The sequence below is a fragment of the Pecten maximus genome, chromosome 2, assembly GCF_902652985.1.
Source record: "Pecten maximus chromosome 2, xPecMax1.1, whole genome shotgun sequence".
NCBI lineage: Eukaryota > Metazoa > Mollusca > Bivalvia > Pectinida > Pectinidae > Pecten > Pecten maximus.
Genome location: NC_047016.1, coordinates 45,350,457 through 45,370,007, shown reverse-complemented (window position 1 = coordinate 45,370,007; position 19,551 = coordinate 45,350,457). Strand labels below are relative to the sequence as shown.

Sequence of the window (19,551 nt, the reverse complement as noted above, 5' to 3'; positions counted from 1 at the left end):
AAGGGTTCTCTTTGAACACAGTCGGTACACCAGACAAGAGCCCAGCTGGTAAAGGGTGAAATGTCTCTGAGCAGTAAGTGAATAAACATCTGCTCCAATGTAATCGTACCATAACTCATACATTGTATACATTACAGCTACATACACTTATCGGTCCAGCGATCTGTAGAGCTCAGCCTCCCCAGCAGATACTAGTACAGGGATTATACCCTTCTTTCCAATTCTATATCTTAAAGCTGATGCTCAAGAGATTCTGCTTCAACTATGTCTTCATCTTTTTCAAATGATCTTAGATACTCTCCATAAACAAGTCATCGCTTATTCTCTGGTTCTGTTTACATTTCTACAATAATGAGGCACCAAAGAACAGGAAGATGTTTTCCATAAGTGTTGGACTGACAACAAACTTCTACTAGGACCTCTTAGTAAAACTATTGTGGTAAGGAACCTAAGTTAATAAGGCTTACCGCAATTCTCTCTCAGGTCCTTGGTCATATTATGATAATGTTCTACTATAAGTTATGGCTGACCACAAGTCTAAATCAAGTCCTTAATAGAAGTGTAGTACCTGTTATAAGTCAATAAGCTGGGGAAGCTCACCACAAGCTCCAAGGAAGCTCTTGGTAACAGTAAAGACAGTTACACATTTTTGTAATCGCTCTCCTTTATAGCCCTTATACAATGCTAACCACATCATTTTTCTACAAGAGATCCAAGGACCACCACTAAATTATCTCTATTGTCAATGTGTTCTATGTATGAAATCTAACAGAGATGTTAGAGAAGAATTTTAAATGCAAAGCTAAACTTCAAATGTCAGCCATTTTGGTTTCTGTATCTACGGACAAGGGGAAACCTACATATGAAGTTTGAGACAAAGGAAACACACATATAAAATCTAAAAGATATCTAAAAATAACTTTTTTGTGAATTAGAACCATAATACTAAACTTCAACTTTCCATTATGTTTTCTAAATCTGACAGGTCAGCCTACCATCGTTATTACATGGTGGGTTGAATACAGGAAACACATTAATCTGTCATGATCGTATAGTGCCTATTGTAATTTCCTATAAGAAGGACATGAGATATATTGCTCAATACAGAACCTATCAAGGTAAAAATATGACAAAGCCATTTATTAAAAGGAAAGTTCAAATTATTATGAATCCTTTTATGCCGTAAATAATTTCCGTGTAAATAATTTGTCCCTGGGGTGTGTGGTCCGTCCTGACATACCGTCCTGACCCGTTCTCATATAATGAAAATACTGACAAGTACTAATCAAATAACATGATAAATGGGAAAATTCTGTGTGATTTTCAACCTGTTTAAATGAGGCGAAGGTCCCTCTTTGCTATGATTGTTTTGGTCCATGTAAAATTACACATAATATCTTTGGAATCTTTGAATGCAATAAGGCCCGACTGAGTCACCCACCATAACAGTGTTTAAGTTAAAGTGTGCAACTTGAAAGAATTTCAACATTTCAAAATCGACAGATTTCGTATCCTGAAGTTTTTTTGCTCAAGTGTGAATTGTTTGTTCATTATTTCGGCATTTTTTTATTTTTATTTAGTATTCTTAAATTTCATCATTTCAATACATCAAAAGTTACCTCGTCAGCAAAGCATTTTTAAAGGTTATCTATTTATCACAAAGATACTGAATTCTAAATGGGTAGGTCATTGATTGTAATATGATACAAAAGAATATATAATATAGGTCACCTGAGGATATGTACCCTGTCATCCCAAACAATTTAACCAGCAGGGGCTGGGTCAGCCCAGGAGGGCACTAAGGGGCCTGTGATCAATGATTGGGGGTCACAGCGTACCATACCTATTAGGTATTGTGAGAAGAGCCTGGGCGAAGTGGATCACCTGACGCCTAGCTCTGTGTCAGATATCGCCCCAAAGCCTTACGATACTACATACAAATGTATAGACATATATACTATCTGCCAAACATCTTCTCTTTTGCTTCTATAATCGATTCATTTTTTTATGATGATTTCATGCCTGAAGGTAAGAATATTCACTTTCTAGAATATTATACAAATGTGTCAAATTAACATTCCTCGTCTTGGTGATCATGTCAAGATAGGAAATCTCATTTTGATAAAAATTGTAGCATATTTATATCATTTGAATTTATCAACTTGGATGTCTCAAAATTTGGTATGTTTGGGATGAGAGGACAAAATTTGGTATGTTTGGGACGAGAGGACAAAATTTGGTATGTTAGGGACGAGAGGACAAAATTTGGTATGTTAGGGGCCAGAGTACAAAATTTGGTATGTTTGGGACGAGAGGACAAAATTTGGTATGTTTGGGACGAGAGGACAAAATTTGGTATGTTAGGGACCAGAGGACAAAATTTGGTATGTTTGGGACCAGAGGACAAAATTTGGTATGTTTGGGATGAGAGGACAAAATTTGGTATGTTAGGGACCAGAGGACAAAATTTGGTATGTTAGGGACCAGAGGACAAAATTTGGTATGTTTGGGACGAGAGGACAAAATTTGGTATGTTTGGGATGAGAGGACAAAATTTGGTATGTTTGGGACCAGAGGACAAAAGTTGGTATGTTTGGGACCAGAGGACAAAAGTTGGTATGTTTGGGACCAGAGGACAAAATTTGGTATGTTTGGGACCAGAGGACAAAAGTTGGTATGTTTGGGACCAGAGGACAAAATTTGGTATGTTTGGGACCAGAGGACAAAATTTGGTATGTTAGGGACCAGAGGACAAAATTTGGTATGTTTGGGACCAGAGGACAAAATTTGGTATGTTAGGGGCCAGAGGACAAAATTTGGTATGTTAGGGGCCAGAGGACAAAATTTGGTATGTTAGGGGCCAGAGGACAAAATTTGGTATGTTTGGGACCAGAGGACAAAATTTGGTATGTTTGGGACCAGAGGACAAAATTTGGTATGTTTGGGACCAGAGGACAAAATTTGGTATGTTAGGGACCAGAGGACAAAATTTGGTATGTTAGGGACCAGAGGACAAAATTTGGTATGTTTGGGACCAGAAGCTGGAGTCTGATTACCAGTAAATGAAACCTAAAACAGACCGTTGGCTTACACTATCGGACAAAGGGTGTTGCTTACAAACTAATAACTGCCCAAGACTGACCATGATTCATACACTTGATTGACCATTACCCATGTCTGACTGGACAGCAGGTACTAATGAAAGCTGCAGTGTATCACCGTAAGAACCACAGAATCCTGTTATCTGGCCAAAGATCACTTACTGACATGGAGCTTCAGACATCCATCCTAATTATCTAAACCAAGTCAGAATCATTTCCTTGTAAACATGGAGAAAATAACAGAGCCAAGAAAATGATTTCATATTACTGATTTTGGCAAGGATAGAGAAAAGCACTATTAATTAGTTTAGTTTGATGACATTTCATTTGACAATGACAATGGGTGCCAGCTCTTTTGGAATCCTCCCATTGTCTGCCGAGATATCCATAATTCTTTAAAGGAATTAAAAACAAGGGCCCAATGGGCCCGAATCGCTCACCTGCTATCCAGTAATCCTTTTTATACATAAACATAATTAAGAACAAGTGTACAGAAACCAGATATAACATCTCAGGGTCTCAGTTATTTGAAAGGTGTCTCAGATATTTTGGCCAATTTAACTCTTTCAAACTTACAGTTATTTGAAAGGTGTCTCATATATTTTGGCCAATTTAACTCTTTCAAACTTAAATCATTGTCAAGGTCATACATTTGAACAAACTTCCTAGCTATCATCCAAGCATGCTACAAGCCAAATATCAGGTCTCTCGGCCCTTTGGTTATTGAAAATAAGTAAACTTTTAGTCTATTTGACGCAGGTGACTTTTAATGAAGGTCAAGGTCATTCATTTGAACAGACTTGGTAACGAGTTACCCCAGCATGCTACAGACCCAATATTACAGACCCAATATCAACTCCCTAGAACTCTTGGTTAATGAGAAGAAATCATTTAGATTTTTACCTATTTGACCCCTGTGACCTTGAATGTAGGTCAAGGTTATTCATTTTAACAAACTTGGTAGCCCTTCATCCCAGCATGCAACACGCCTAATATTAGGTCTCTGGGCCTCTTGGTTATTGAGAAGAAGTTGTTTAAATGGAAAAGTTGATGCCGGACAGGTAGGTGAGTTAAAAATTCATTACCGTAATTAACATTTAGCATTGGAAAAATGTAAAAAAAAAATATCTCTATCACCATTAGGATTTTATTATTTACAAGGAAAGGAACAAGCAATTTTTTTACTTTTCTTTCTGATGTGAAAACTTTTATCAGGTACTAATCTCCCAAATCCTTCATATCATTTGATACTTTGATATGGCATCTGTTTCTTTCTTCATAACAAATTTTCATGCAATCTGGACTTTTTTCTTAACAATTACATTTTTATGCTGAATACTAGAACATTATTACTGTATTGGTGTTTCATCCTCCAATGTCCGAATGAACAAAGGTACCGAATCCAATACACAAACTGCATCAATCACTTGTTACATAAAACCCTTTAATTGCCATATAGGGAAACTTGAAACGGACCAAAATTGTCAGGCATTCGACAATGACAATGGGCGCCAGCTCTCTTGGGATCCTCCCATTGTCTGCCGAGGTAGGGATAGGCTTATACCTGTATCGACTCTTAAGGCCGACAACACAAACTGTACTTTCTGTAGGTCAAACTTAAATATCAAACAAACAAAACAGTGACATGTGCTGTAAATACCATTAACTTCTGATAGCCACAAATTCTGTAATATTGTTTTTGTTAAATGTATATATTTGTCTTAAAATGTTTCATTCTTTTATTCATTGGCAAGGACGTACCAATTTCGTTCTGATATTTCTATCTCATTTCTCTCTCCTTCTTTCCCAAATAATATCTAAGATTGTGTTTTACTGGTATGATCTTTGGAATAATAATTTTCAAATTTTCAGACATTTACTACCATCAGTAAAGTACTACAGACCTCGCTATAAACAAACCAATAGTATTTAAATTCATAAATTCCTCAGAACCCACCAAAGTGTCACTCTAGACAAGTTCATTTCACTACATACCAGCTTTTAGAAAGATTTTAAATATCCTTTTTCTTCAAATTAAAAAAAAAAAAAAAAAAATGAACCAAACAATTTTACAGTCAATAAAAATTCTCACTTTTTGAAAATCGAGGCCAATAGAATTAATCCTTTACATACTTTTTGACATAAAATTTACTTGATAAACACAATTATAATATATAAGTCTGAAGCAAATAACTTTTGTCCTTCATCATAGAGGTCATTTTGGTTAGATCGTTCACCGAATATTCAACCCTGGTGTTCTGGTGCCTGTGTATCACATTACAAACTTTCCATTCATATCAAATTAAAGAAAATTGATTTGAACATTTCTGCTATATGATCAACATTGAGAATGCCATAAAAATGTATCTAAAACCTCATTCATAGATAACTTCTGATTTGTGCATAAATCCAATATCAATCGATCATTACCATATATTTACTGTCCTGACCTCGATATAAATTCTGATCTCCCCTCTAAAGAAAAACAAGTATAAATATGTATACATACACAGTGTATGGTTCGAATATGATACCAAACTCTCCAGCATTATGTAAATTGGTACGGACAGAACATCAATAGACCTAACTTGTACCTTGGTATGGCTTTGACCAATACACACTTCACACAAAAGTGTTGACATACATCCCTACCCAACACCCACGTAGGCTAACACCACCCCATACCACACAAAACACACCAATTCAAAATCAATTGAATATTAAAAGGGGGAAATGCCACTGAATTGAAAACAAGTATTAGCTATACAACTCCAGTCATCAGTAGAACCCTTTGATGAACTGTTGTACCAATATTTTTGAACTATTCCTGATGTGCCAGTATACAGTGTGTCATGGAACCAAATATTGACATGTACAGGTCCAATATCAGACGATATACATCACTTACTGATATCATGGTTACCTAAGTTGTCCAGGAATGTCTCCATTAACACATGTCTACGGTGTTAATGTTATCCCAACAAAGTGAAGTTTGTTGTAAAATGTTTCTAGTATTTTACAAATAACAATAAGCATGTTTATAAATACAGACTGTCCTATCCCTACAAAATGTCTGTAGGTCAAACATTAAGGACCAACGTTTCTCGGTCAAGTTTTCTAAGACGTGTCATCTCTCTCCATTACGCTGACTTAACACTGTATTTGTTGATTTAAGTATATATATTTGCTGAACTTCAAATGACGACAGTTCCTACCAAATGTTCTACTTAACTGAGAACAAGTGACACCTCTAAACCAACATGCCACCTCATATTCCTAAGTTATAGACGAGAGTTCTTAAGAAACATTTTGGGATTAGATCTGCTATGCCAGGAAGGCTAGAGCATAATGTCAAATTTGGAGCTATTTAGCTCTGAAACAGTGCTGCTTGGTTAAGAGCTCTGAAATGGTGCTGCTTGGTTAGGAGCTCTGAAACGGTGCTGCTTGGTTAGGAGCTCTGAAACGGTGCTGCTTGGTTAGGAGCTCTGAAACAGTGCTGCTTGGTTAGGAGCTCTGAAACAGTGCTGCTTGGGTAGGAGCTCTGAAACTGTGGTACTTGGTTAGGAGCTCTGAAACTGTGCTGCTTGGTTGGGAGTTCTGAAACAGTGCTGCTGGTCAGAAGCTCTGAGTTCTGAAGCTAGGCCAAGAATGCTGGAGCAGGGCTGTTTTGTTGTCCTGATACATTACAAGTTAATGGAGTCCTGTCCAATGCTTTAGTTAACCTATCTAACCATTAGCTTGCACTACTGGTGGCGCAAAGTTGTTGTCAGATGGCGTGGGGTAGTATCGGAACGTTGCCGCTGTTGTATGGCTCCACTAAGAAAGGTTTAATTAAAATCCAAATACAAGTAGACACAGGTTCAATTGCAAGTAGAATGTATTGAATTCTGGCAATGGTGCAGGTGTACGATTCCGCCTGGTGCATGTATCATATGTATCTGGTAAGGCTCCATTTCTTGGTAAAGTGGTGGTTGCATATCCATCGGGTGTTGTGGTTATCGGTGTTGTGGTTATCGGTGTTGTGGTCATCGGTGTTGTGGTCATCGGTGTTGTGGTCATTGGTGTTATCAGGGCTTCTGTAGTATGTGTTGGTGATTCATAGTGTGAAACGCTGTGTACATTTGAATTAGATATTGACCTGACCTGACCTGACATGACCTCTGACATAACCTGACCTGACCTGACCTCTGACATAACCTGACCTGACCTGACCTGACCTGATCTGACATGACCTGTTGAATTAGATATTGTGGTCCCAAGTTCGAGGCCAACTATATGGTAATACTTTTCTATTACACTATATCAGATCAGGTTTTTGCAGAGTAGTGTAATATAAGGTGTCACACCAGTAATGTAGCTAGGAGTGAAGTCCCTTGATTTGGTGTACTGATGTACCCAGTAAGTTATACCATACTATATAAACTAGCTGATGACAACATACACAGATAACATCAGTGATGACAATGGCCGCTCCGATCACCAGTTCTCTTCCTTCCTGACTGGGTCAAGACATTCTGGGACATTTTCGTATAAAACATAACTCACTGCCAAGTCTTTTACAGAAAAAATACAGCCAAGATATGGGATTAACCTCGTATGTGACCACAATTATTGTCGTTTTTATATAAAGTTGGAAGTCTGCCTACTATAATGACCTAGCTTAAAGATGTTGTCACGAAAATTTTACAAATTGTAACAAATACTCAATGACCTACGTGTTTATATCAGAAGACAAACCAGATTGCGGTCTAGATTTAAGTTGGTATCAATTGCGTGTCGTTATTACGATGATAATATCTCCACTTTGTGATTATGATAAATCTACAGGACGGAACATGTACATATCCGCATGTGTACAAACTTGGCATCGAAGTCCTGCTTACTAACATAGGTCTGTAAAATTAGATTTGTCCTAGGTGTAACTCTGATTATTACCGGGTGTAATTATCTACCTGTATAGACATAATTAGGCTGCTAGCCGCTCTGTTTACTGTCGTTTAAATTTCGGTCAGTGATCGCCATTCAGCACTTGTCAGGACACTCTAGATTTATAGACTAATAATACATTGAAACAGGTAGCTTCCTTTCCAAAAATAATTAAGACTTTAATATCTAACAAGCTAAATTTGACAAACATGCACACCCACCTTCATACCTACTCCACAGTCTGCTGACAGTTACTGATTAAACATTATATTGACTTTTTAGTACCGTATTTAAACTTTAAGACCATTTCAGCACTACCTAATACCATTATTACTACCCCATAAATTCTGTACCTAGTGATACCCAACCATAACAAGCTTGGATCACAAATTATAGTCTTCTCGACCTCACACTCCCGAAATGCTTGTTTATTGGTGGATTTAACACATCATAGCCATTGTCTGTCCTTAGTCCTCCATGTCCTTAGTCCTCCAGTAACTAGGACGCTCAGACCTCCCACCAACAATGTCTTACGTGGAGCCAAGAATGTCTTTTACTGATCGGAATCTGTTACATCCTGACAAGATCACATGACCTGTGGGCGGTTTATTTTAGAATAACTGAACGTGGCATCCCACCAGTTGTCAATTTTATACTTGTGTAATTTGGCAAAAGGATCCCTCATCAAGATTCTTACAGGTTCAGTTTTATTCTAAATCCTTCTAAAAGAACAAGAAAAATGTAAGACATAAATGCCTCCGCTGCCACTTGACAGCCCGAAATATAGTTTGGTGAGGATTGCTGCATCAGCAGTTCCTGAGATTAGGTAGTTTCATTGCATTTGGACGGAATGGGAAGTGACGCGACGCAACGCCATGCGACGGGACAAGATGGACATGGGTAACACTATATGTCCCCCCATTTCATGGCTGGGGCATAAAAATGTTTACTTTTTTACGAAAGTCTTCATGCAATAGCCAAATCCATTCCAGGGTCTCTTCATTAATTAATATTTCATTGATATAATTAATACAACCTTTAACGTTTAGACGATTAAAAGATGACTCGACAAATTTATGAGATTATCAGTGGTATGTCAAACTGACGGTTAATTTTACCTGTTCACATTATCAAAGCGGGGATAATCCTACTTATGACCAGAGGAGCAGCTTGGCGCCGCGTTACGAGGATAGCTGGCCACGGACAGGACCAACGGCATAGCTGGGGCAGTGAAAGTGGGACTATGAGATCCCTACACAAACGCCATCCCTTCTTATGTAATGTGTAAATAGCTTGGCAGATCAGTACGTCACAGTCAACATGTCGGTCAACATTCCTAAGGTCACCTTACTCCAATGTTACGGTGAATGTCTATAGTCAATGATGTTATTTGGATGGGCCATTTGTGATCAGTACACATTTGATTCAGGGACATTGTAAAGGTTAAAATACTGAGATCAGCAATATAAATAGTTATTACACGATTAGAAACAGATTCTCCACACACAGGATATTTATATAGCGTTGATGATTACGCAATACATGACTCATCTCTCAGAAGTTAAATCGACTTATAAGGTAATATAACGATGAAATCTAATCAATTTCATTAACAGAGACAGGAATCCTCTAGAAAGTTATTCATATGCATGTAGGGTTCAATAATTCTTTACAAACATTCCAACAGTCCTTCATTAGCCTGACCAACACCCACCATCTCCATTCTCCATCAGTTTTCGTCCACTTAATCAGGGTCCGTACATTTCACTGTCTACTCCTGGGGTCACAGTCTGGTCAAGATTCCAACCGCCTGACCATGACTGGACATCAGGCTATCTCTTTCTCTCAGTTTTCTGGGTGATTTTAGCTTAATTACATGGAATAGTTCACTACAGTTCAGCTAGAACTCAGGAGAAAATATTTGTAGGGATATAAACCCACCCTCCATTCAAACTTTTACTGAAAATGTAATCCAATCTATATCCAAGCCAGTCATTTTAATATCCAATCTATATATCCCATGTCAGTGATTTTCTCCAAATAGTTATAAAACATCTTTATTTCTCTGGGCCTTTAGTACTGAGTAAGAACATCGAGAAGGTTTTAGGTGGTCAGTGTAGGGTAGCTGTAATCCTAAACTGACCGCTATTGTCCAGAGATGTGGTGTCCATCTCCTGACCATTGTGAAGGACACCCTTTACTACAGAATGGCCTTGTCATTCTAGAGGTCTTTAACACCATGATCACTATCACTATAAAACTGTCACATCATACTGACTTCCATGACAGAGACCACTATCCCCAATAAAATGTCCGATAATCCTGTCACAACCTTTACTGCTGAAAAAGCTTCAGATACCAAGTGTATATTATAAACAGGAAAAAAATAATAATAAAAATTGAAGCTGGCATAAAAATAAAAGTTACTGAAAAATAGTATGTAATTCTTTTTTTCAAATTCTACCTCATCAAACTATTGTAAGAAAATTCCATAGCTCCTGACATTTTCTGGAGTGTGTTTGCTCAATTCGGTCATGGATACACGGAAAACCAGTTTCAAGTATTCGGTAGCTGGAATGACGGGCAGAATATGTGTGTTTACTTTGAGAAGAATTATTGAGGTAGATTTAAAATGTTGGGCAAATACAAGGCCTTTCACGGTAACACTTTGATTTATATTGGCCGCGAAGAACAACCAATGTAAAACCTAAGCACAATCCACATACAACCAATCTTATCAGTATTGGTATTTTGAAGATCTGGTAAATATCTGGCATCAACAAATGAAAAAATTGTCCCAACGTCCTTGTATTTTCATACCCAATATTGATCCAAAAGATTACCAGCTCTTCAAGGTTTGTTGACACTCGACAGTAGCTAACACCCGTGGGATGACCCAGAAACTGTAGCTAATTTGGGGCATGTTTCTCTTGGAAAACAAATATTTTGAAAGTTAATTTTCTATCGTTTCTACAAAGTAAACACGGAGATATAAAAGCCGGCATCAGGCACTCAAATATTGACACAACATAGTCAAACTATTACTGAATTAACCAATTCAAAAAAAAAATTGTACCAGCAATTACCTATAAATATCTAATTTTGTAACTACGACTGAACATATATGTATGAATATAAACAGTTCTGATTTTCCATATAATCAACATTACAGAGATTTAGGTGCTTGATAAATGTATCTTAATCTACAGGACAAAAATTATTGTGTGTAATGTCCTATATCTGATGTGGATTTTCAGGTTCAACAACTATTTAAGTAATTCCGTTTATTCACACCTAGGGAGACTGATACAAATATCTCCCAACAAAAATTCACTCCATGGCCTCAAAGCAGATTTCTTCTTTATCAATATATTAAACTGTACTAAGGGTTCGCATATCAAAAAGATTCCTAATGAATCAATTAAGCATGACTAGTTCAACAACAAAACCCTCGTTCATCCCCCACCTTGAGCTAATCCCAATGAAAGTACATTGACATGATTATCTGCGTAGTCTAACAAAGTCACCTAGACATTTCCACCAGATAAAATCACTAATATGGATATGACAGGATTTTTCCATTCATTATTCCAGAGACGAAATAATTACATACAAGTGGTAATTTATGAAAATGATGTGTCATTGCACACGAGGTCCAATTTCAAACATGATAATTTAATTACACAATTCCTGAAAGACATTAAGTTGGAGATGTATGCAAATCTAATTCAAATGGGACCGTTATTTCTCCCCACCATAGTCTAAAAACGTACAGAATTCAAATCTGAATTGATTAATTGAATATGTGAACCAACGGAATAAAAGAGAAAAGAAATTATTTTGAATGTAATACTTCCATTTTCGTATTGAGTTGCAATAGCAGTGTATGCATTTCAGGTAAGTCTGCATATTATGACAGGGCCATATTTCTTTGAATTCTGAAGCACAGCTTATATGACAATTGAGCCGTAGTCTTGTTTGATAGACAAATAAACGACATTCGACTCACATGTAAATCATTTCATTCATTACTAGTAATATCTAATATACTGTCTGCAATTCTACCAACAGAAGAGATTTAAATCTGAAAATTACGAAAAACACTGTCGAGTCCAGAGTTTGCATGTTTAAAGAAAAGTATGGTGTGTAGGGATAATTGCTGCGGTCATGCTAATATTTCGACTGATAAATCATACCTCAAGATATAGATATCTATATATGTGTGTATCTAATCTTTACCTTTATGTACCTGTTGATTAAGTTATTTGTACAGGTAGATATGCACTCTTAGTATTTATTTCATCTATAAAGGTGGTATATGAAACTAGTATAGGAGAACTGACCGGTTTATTCACTGTTTTCTTGGCTAGCACATTGATACATATTGGCCGATATATATACCACACATTCAAATCCATTGATCATTTTAACTATAAATAGAAATTAGCGGTTTAATGCTTCAATATCAATCAGTTTCCCTAAATACCAGTCTAAACAATATTGCTTGTACTAAGATCCTATGGCGGACAATTAAGATTCAAATTTCCTCACTATTCGAGCCCGAACTAAACAGGTATTAGATAAATATAGACCTATATGTCGGGCGTTAGTCCAGCCCGAGGATGGGATTAGATGAGATAGGTACCATTACAGTTTAAATTGAACAGGAATTAGATTTAAGTCTGTATATATACAATGTAGGGTTGGGTTAAAGTGATCGGCCATCTATCTAGATATGGCCAATCTACCCACCATCTGTAAACAGACTTCTGATGACAGAAGATTTCCTACGAGTAAACTAGGTAAAGTCTCGTACAAATTATCTACGATGTCATGCTGAAATTTTAGATCAAATCTACTATAACGACTGTGAGATTTTTCAGGGACAAGTCTCCTGTCAATGCTAACTAGATCAAATCTTTGAGAAATTAGGGTCAATTTAAAAAAAATCTCCATCTGAAATCTCCGAATTCGGAGAATGTTTTTTAAATGAGGACATTCCATGATACTGATTATTGTAATCATACGGTAGTAACCCTTTAATTTGACAATACCTGTGGCGTAAGGGTAAGCCCCTGATAACACTTTATGACCGAATATCGATATTTCTCTAAGGTAAATCTCTGCGGCGTCGTGTATTATTGTTTTGAGTTTTTAAATACTCCACGGCATCGTGTATTATTGTTTTGTGTGTTAGGGACATGTTGACATCTGCAGTAACATTCAACATGATCCATCATGAAATCGTCTTCCATAGAAAATATGACGCTTATTTCTATTAGTATACCTTAGAAGTCTTTGACATAATGATCACTGAACAGCAAATGAATTTATGCATTTGAACCTTTTTTAATGGACTAGAAAAGAAAAACAATAAAAAGTACTGGTACAAAACTATATACCCAAAATATGAAAATCTGTGAACATCATGCCTTGATAAAGAAACTGCTGAGGTCAGAAGAACCATTTTGACAAATTGATTTATTTTCCAGATTTTATTCAGCCATCTTAATGACAGGTACAAATCTTGTATTGTTAACGAGAGTGATTCACATCTCTGTATGTAAGTCTGAAGATCACCTGTAGTTATCTTCCAGAACAAATAAATTTGTCTAAAATTTGTTAGCAGATGTGATAAGTCGGGGAAACCATGGCCACCAATGCCTTGGCTTGTACCCAACACTAACAGTTACGACATCTACCAAACGCAGACTGTTCAGAGCTCGAGATACCCAACGGTGTGCCGAGATTTGACACTCAGGATTATCAGGCGCCACTCTCCCTATCAGCCATTTGTAATATATCCTCGATTATACTTCAACAACTTAAAACTCCTTCACTATACACGACCAATTCCTCCAATACTGTCGGTTCTGTACAACTTCACTTCAAATCTTATGACAGGGAAAAGAATACTAGTATTTATTTCATGACAGGGAAAAGAATACTAGTATTTATTTCATGACAGGGAAAAGAATGCTAGTATTTATTTCATGACAGGGAAAAGAATACTAGTATTTATTTCATGACAGGGAAAAGAATGCTAGTATTTATTTCATGACAGGGAAAAGAATACTAGTATTTATTTCATTATGTTAAATACGTGTGTACTAATCTACTACTACCTTGGATGTCAATAGTCCAATAACATTCTAAACTCGGTCTACCCTCTAGTAGGTAATTAGCCGTCTGCACCCGTTGCTTAATGGAGTGTAAGACTTGATCAGAACAGTTCGGCAAGTGTCAAGCGTGAAGATTTTGTCAGTACACCCAGAAAACCACAGCCTGTCGATACAGATACTCAATTGATTCTACACATATGTGATGTCCCAAAATTTCTAATTCTTTCCTATCAGACATTTTTTCCAATAAAGATGGTGTGGAAACATCACCCTGTTTACTCCATTGAGCTTGAGGAAAATTCTAAAGTTATCATTTGCTTTCTCCCATGTAAGGTTTTGCAAGAGGGATCCAAAATCCAAAGGCACAAAATTCCAAATACTTTTGTTCTCCCATGGTAACTGTTAATAGCTAACTAGAAGCTGAAATGGTGAGGTAAATTAAAATGTATGCCACGGACACCTCAAGGTTTGTATATAAAGTTGGTAATAAGACCGAGCCTGTCACAGCTTGGTGCCACTTATGCTGAATCTTCTGACAAGGTACGACCCTCAGTACAACAATATCGTGCACAAAAAAGAACAAGATCTTAATCGGAGTACAAAAAAATGTCTCTGATAACACCAAAGATTGTAGTCAAATTTCAATTGATTACCGGTGATAAGGCGTGTTCTATCTATCAACACTCGAGTATACCTACTAACATACTACTATACAAACCTACTGGAACATCTGCCAAGTTCTACCCTGGCGTTTTAATTTATATATCTACTCCAACGGCAACACGGTGCTAAATAGACAAGCCCGCCATCGACTAATTTGATTACTAACCTATAAGGTGTGATGGCAAAATCAAGTGAAGTTTGATGTCAGTATCATAGTAGAATAGTCTATATTGGTGACTTAGAGAAACCAGTTAATGTCAAAAACATTATGGACATATGTTTCTGTGTAACATAAAATACTTTAATCAATTATAGACTTTTGTCGAGGTGAATACTGCAGTTATATGTACCTGAGAAAGAAATATCAACCCAGAAATTTTTTTTTTTCATTTTTTTTTTCATTAATAATATTACATCATAAAGAAATCAGTTTAATTAAATGCAACCAAAAGTATAGCTTTTATTTCGTAGCCAATCAATTCTGGATTACTGGAATCCTTTAACCTTGACGACTAAAATACAATTTATTTAAGTCACCTGCCTTAGTCACCGGCCTGTATACTTCGAATATCTTATTCCTTTCTGGTAAAATTAAATACAGAATAATTCCAGTGTTACATGCCTATGTTAATTCTAGGCAGGTGAAACTGTTTCTATCTGATGGGACACTTAGCGTCACACCAAGTGCCTCCCTTGGGGCAACTGTATGACCTAGACAACACTTGGGATGTTACCTAACAATTTTACACTGATCTAATTGAATATGCCGCACAGCTGATTGACACTTATCAACGCGAAATCTTGTAAGACTAATGAACTTTGACACACAACAAATACTTCGATGTAGATGTGTTTATGTATTTCTGAGGTTGTCAACATCACCATGGTGCAATTTTGTCAATTTATCTTTAATCCTTGTCAACAAAATGCATTAACACACTTTTTGTCACATTGGAACTTCACATTTCTGCATAATTAATTTCCATGATTGATAGTACACTATTATATTATCTCATGAATATTCCTGGATCTTTTGATGTTTATCAACTTGCTTCCTTATTAGCATCAAACATGCCTGCGTAACTTCGTTAAGGATGTAATGTTATGTAATTAGGGTTTTATCGTGATCGTAAAATTTGCCTTAGTCTTATTAACAGTGCAGCTAATTAAATATATATATATATAGCTGAAACGCTTTATCATGTAGATAAGATATAAATAAATCTAATGAAAACTAAATATATGACTGATTTACCAAATATGTAAATATAGACGATATTATACATAGATAAGGAAGAATATATACCCTTATATACCTAACAAATGTGTCCTTGAAAATGGAAACCACTTTTAAGAACAGAAGAATTTGCAGTGATATTAGGTTATGTGTAAACATGATTGTTATAAAAATCACATCGCCTTGTGTGGCTGTACATAATATTCTACAGGTCATTTACAGTCACCTGTTTCAAAGCTTACAGCCATCCCTAGATCAAACTGAATCTGACCGTGGTCAGCAGGGGTCAACCTATCCCTAAAGATCAGTTAGTTCAGGTAGAAACCACTCCAATATCTCAGTCAAACCTTAGACCAATAGTCTTCTCCTAATAGTCAGTTTTAAATAATAAAAATATGATCTACATCAATCAAAACAATAAAAGTAGCAGACGACATCAGATACAATAGCTATACTATCATCAATTTTATTCCATAAAACATTTACTTGAATACTACTTGTTTAGATTTTAAACTTCAAAGAAATACCATCATTTCAACTTACTCTGTATTTTGGATGACTTGGGCGTTTCTGGAAATTGGAAGACATTGTCGTTTTCGTCGATGTCGTCAAACAGTTCCTTGAAATCATCAAACGGAGATGTGTAATGCATTAATGGTGACGACCAAAGATCTCCATTGAGTTCCTCGGAGGAGGGGGATTGATCCGAACTCATTCTCCCTCACTCAGAATCTTGACACTGATGAGGAATTCTATGATACCATTTTCTTCTATTCCACTCGAGCCTTATATATTTGCAATACACAGCTCGGTAGAATAATACCTTAATTCCAAAAACATCGCTGTCACCAGAAATCCTGTCGAGATATATCCCATACATTAATTCTAAAATCACATAAATCCAATGAAAACATTAACAAGACAAAAGGCTCCTTTGAACTCGTTTTTCTCTTCACATCATATAGACATTACAGACTCTATGATGCAGAAGCAGAAACAATTTGAACTTTTCACTTTTTACGATTTTTCACATTCTCTACATTTCACAGCCTATTTCACTGCACAAACAGGGGTCTGAATGACATCTCTCACGCACAGTGTCGACAGATAAACAGAGAATACACACACTTTAAATGTTAAAACACCTCCATATTACCTTCATCAGCCAGCGCTACTTATCCACCGACATTGTCAAATAAACAATTTTTTAAAATTTATTCCAATATTTTTCCTCGGGTCAGCACTTGTGAATTTATATATCTGAGAGAACAAATAATCACATGTATACGGAAATGGATCAGCTCCAATTATGTTGGTGAGAAATTTAAACGCAATCAGTCATTCCCTGACATGATTATGAAACATTAGAGGCCTATATGTGGTACACTATTTACAGTTCACCATGCCTCAGTGATCCACGATGATCCACAACGTGGACTGATGAGAATCTCATAGACAAGGGCATGATATATGAAAAGCTCCTCCAATCTGGGTCCGTTTGATTATCCAGGTAAAACGATATTGAACAAGGTCCGATCTGGCGTCCGCTGACAATAGTGGATTCAGGCCCGAGGCCATGTTGAGGTTAGGGACATTTAATCCACTGGAATGGTGCCATGATTACTGTTTATATAGCACCAGGATTCTACACATGGTCATAAGTCCCCGCTGTCCTCAGCGTACCACCAGATACATACGACCTAATTACTACAGGTAGATATCACCAATCATAATTATGTCACAAAGTTGACTAATTAGCTGAATAAGACCGGTATGTTGGTCAGTCAGAGAGTTGACCAGGTGTTGGGGGTCCACCACCCTCTAACAGAGCTACCCTGTTACTGACTCGTCAGCGATTGTATACAATCATTATATACACACACATGTCCTCATTACATACACCTGTCCTCATACTTCTGTGACGAGTTGTGCACAGGTAAAGTACAGGTGTAATACTGCATCGACAAATCAATGACTTCTTACCTGGTCAGAATCTCACACTTAACCAGATAGCCTTGTAGTGGTCACTAGTCAATAGTGCATTGGGTATCTACACAACAGTTCAACACAGGATAAAAAGTGCAACACAGGTACGCTTCACTTGAAACAAAGGTATGCTGTAGGTGAATATAGGTACCTTATAGGTAAAATACACGTACAACGTACATGTATTGTAACTGGTCTCCACAAATCTTAAGAGCTTGAATTTCCCCATGGACAATGATAATCCTGAATTTCAAAATTTACCTACTTTTACCTACATTGTATAGAAGCCACGAGGTAATGTGAGTCCTCGTTTTTCACCTCAATGACCAGGTCATTCAATCTCGTCCTAAATATCCTGTAATTACCGAAAATCCAGTGTGGTTAATTGACCGTTAACAAACTAAACATTCCGCTGGACTGTCCGTAGAAAGGGACCGAGACAAGACCTCGGCAGCATAATGGCACAATACGGTCAGGTGTGTATCTCTGTGTTGATATTTCTTACCTGTTGTAATGACACAGGTATATCACACATCTGTCATAACTGTTGCTGCACTAACTCAGGTGGAAAAAGCTCAAAGGTTCAAAATGTCAGCTGCCATCACGAAACAAAAAAAATATCCTGCAAATTATTCAACAGCACCTAAATGGTTTCATTCAGTATCAGGACAGTCAGACAGGGACGTCTGTACAGGGACGTCGGACAGGGACGTCAGACAAACCAGTTAGCCTGTACACTTAACACCAGCGGTGGTTTACTTGAAAAGTTTTGAATTTGAAATCCAAACAACGGCAGAAATTTTCTCCATAATTAAAGAATGATTCATTCACTGCCAAAACGTATCTGTATCAACAGTCCGCCGTCACAACAGGTCTTAAAACTTTCTAAGACCAAACGCATGTATCTTCTAATGTTACACAATATCCCGAAAACTATTTTGAAGGTTGTCCTTGACCTTGAAGCACGACATCCTTTCTCACAACGAACACCAGCTGATGTCACTAACAGTCACATGTGATGACCCTCATTTGCATAATAACACATACTCTTTGAGATAATTATGTACATCGTATCTGTGGGATCAAAGTGAGTTTTTAATGTGGTGAAACCAGGGCGTATGTCAACCTAAACTTTTTACACAGCAGTACTCCTCTGTTACCTTACAGAGATTTTAAACTCCGTCATTATACCCGCAGTAGACAGGCAGGTTCAGTTGTTTAAGTGTAAACAATGACTCAATCACACACAATGTTCAAAATTACATAATATCTTATTTTCTATTTAAATCCTATAAAAAAATTGAACATAAAAAATTAAATAAATAATAAGATTTATATATCCTGAGAATTCTTATAGGTCTTCAAAATATCTTAACTTCAGTATTCTCTGATTTTGTGAACATGCATAATGTTTTTAATGGATTGACTCTGTGTCTGTATATATACAATCCAGAACAATCTTATCCCATGATTTTAACACAGAAAACACTCATTATTTTTTAATCAATTTTTCATA

General features: G+C 36.7%; 1 protein-coding gene and 1 long non-coding RNA gene across 17 annotated transcripts in view; one reads left to right on the top strand and one right to left on the bottom strand.

Moving 5' to 3' along the window:
• The window catches only part of LOC117322237, an 86,570-nt gene that overhangs the window by 4,519 nt on the left and 62,500 nt on the right, over positions 1 to 19,551 (top strand). The window lies entirely within an intron of this gene.
• LOC117322234 (CLIP-associating protein 1-like) overlaps positions 1 to 19,551 on the bottom strand; it is a 158,384-nt gene that overhangs the window by 84,515 nt on the left and 54,318 nt on the right. Inside the window, exon 1 of one of the 16 annotated variants that reach the window (XM_033877038.1) lies at positions 16,593 to 17,859. The exons of the other annotated variants lie outside the window; for them this stretch is intronic. Coding sequence (XP_033732929.1) covers positions 16,593 to 16,764 — 172 coding nt within the window. The 5' untranslated portion in view covers positions 16,765 to 17,859. Of the gene's footprint in view, positions 1 to 16,592; positions 17,860 to 19,551 lie in introns of those variants that run through there. 16 annotated transcript variants of the gene reach the window in all.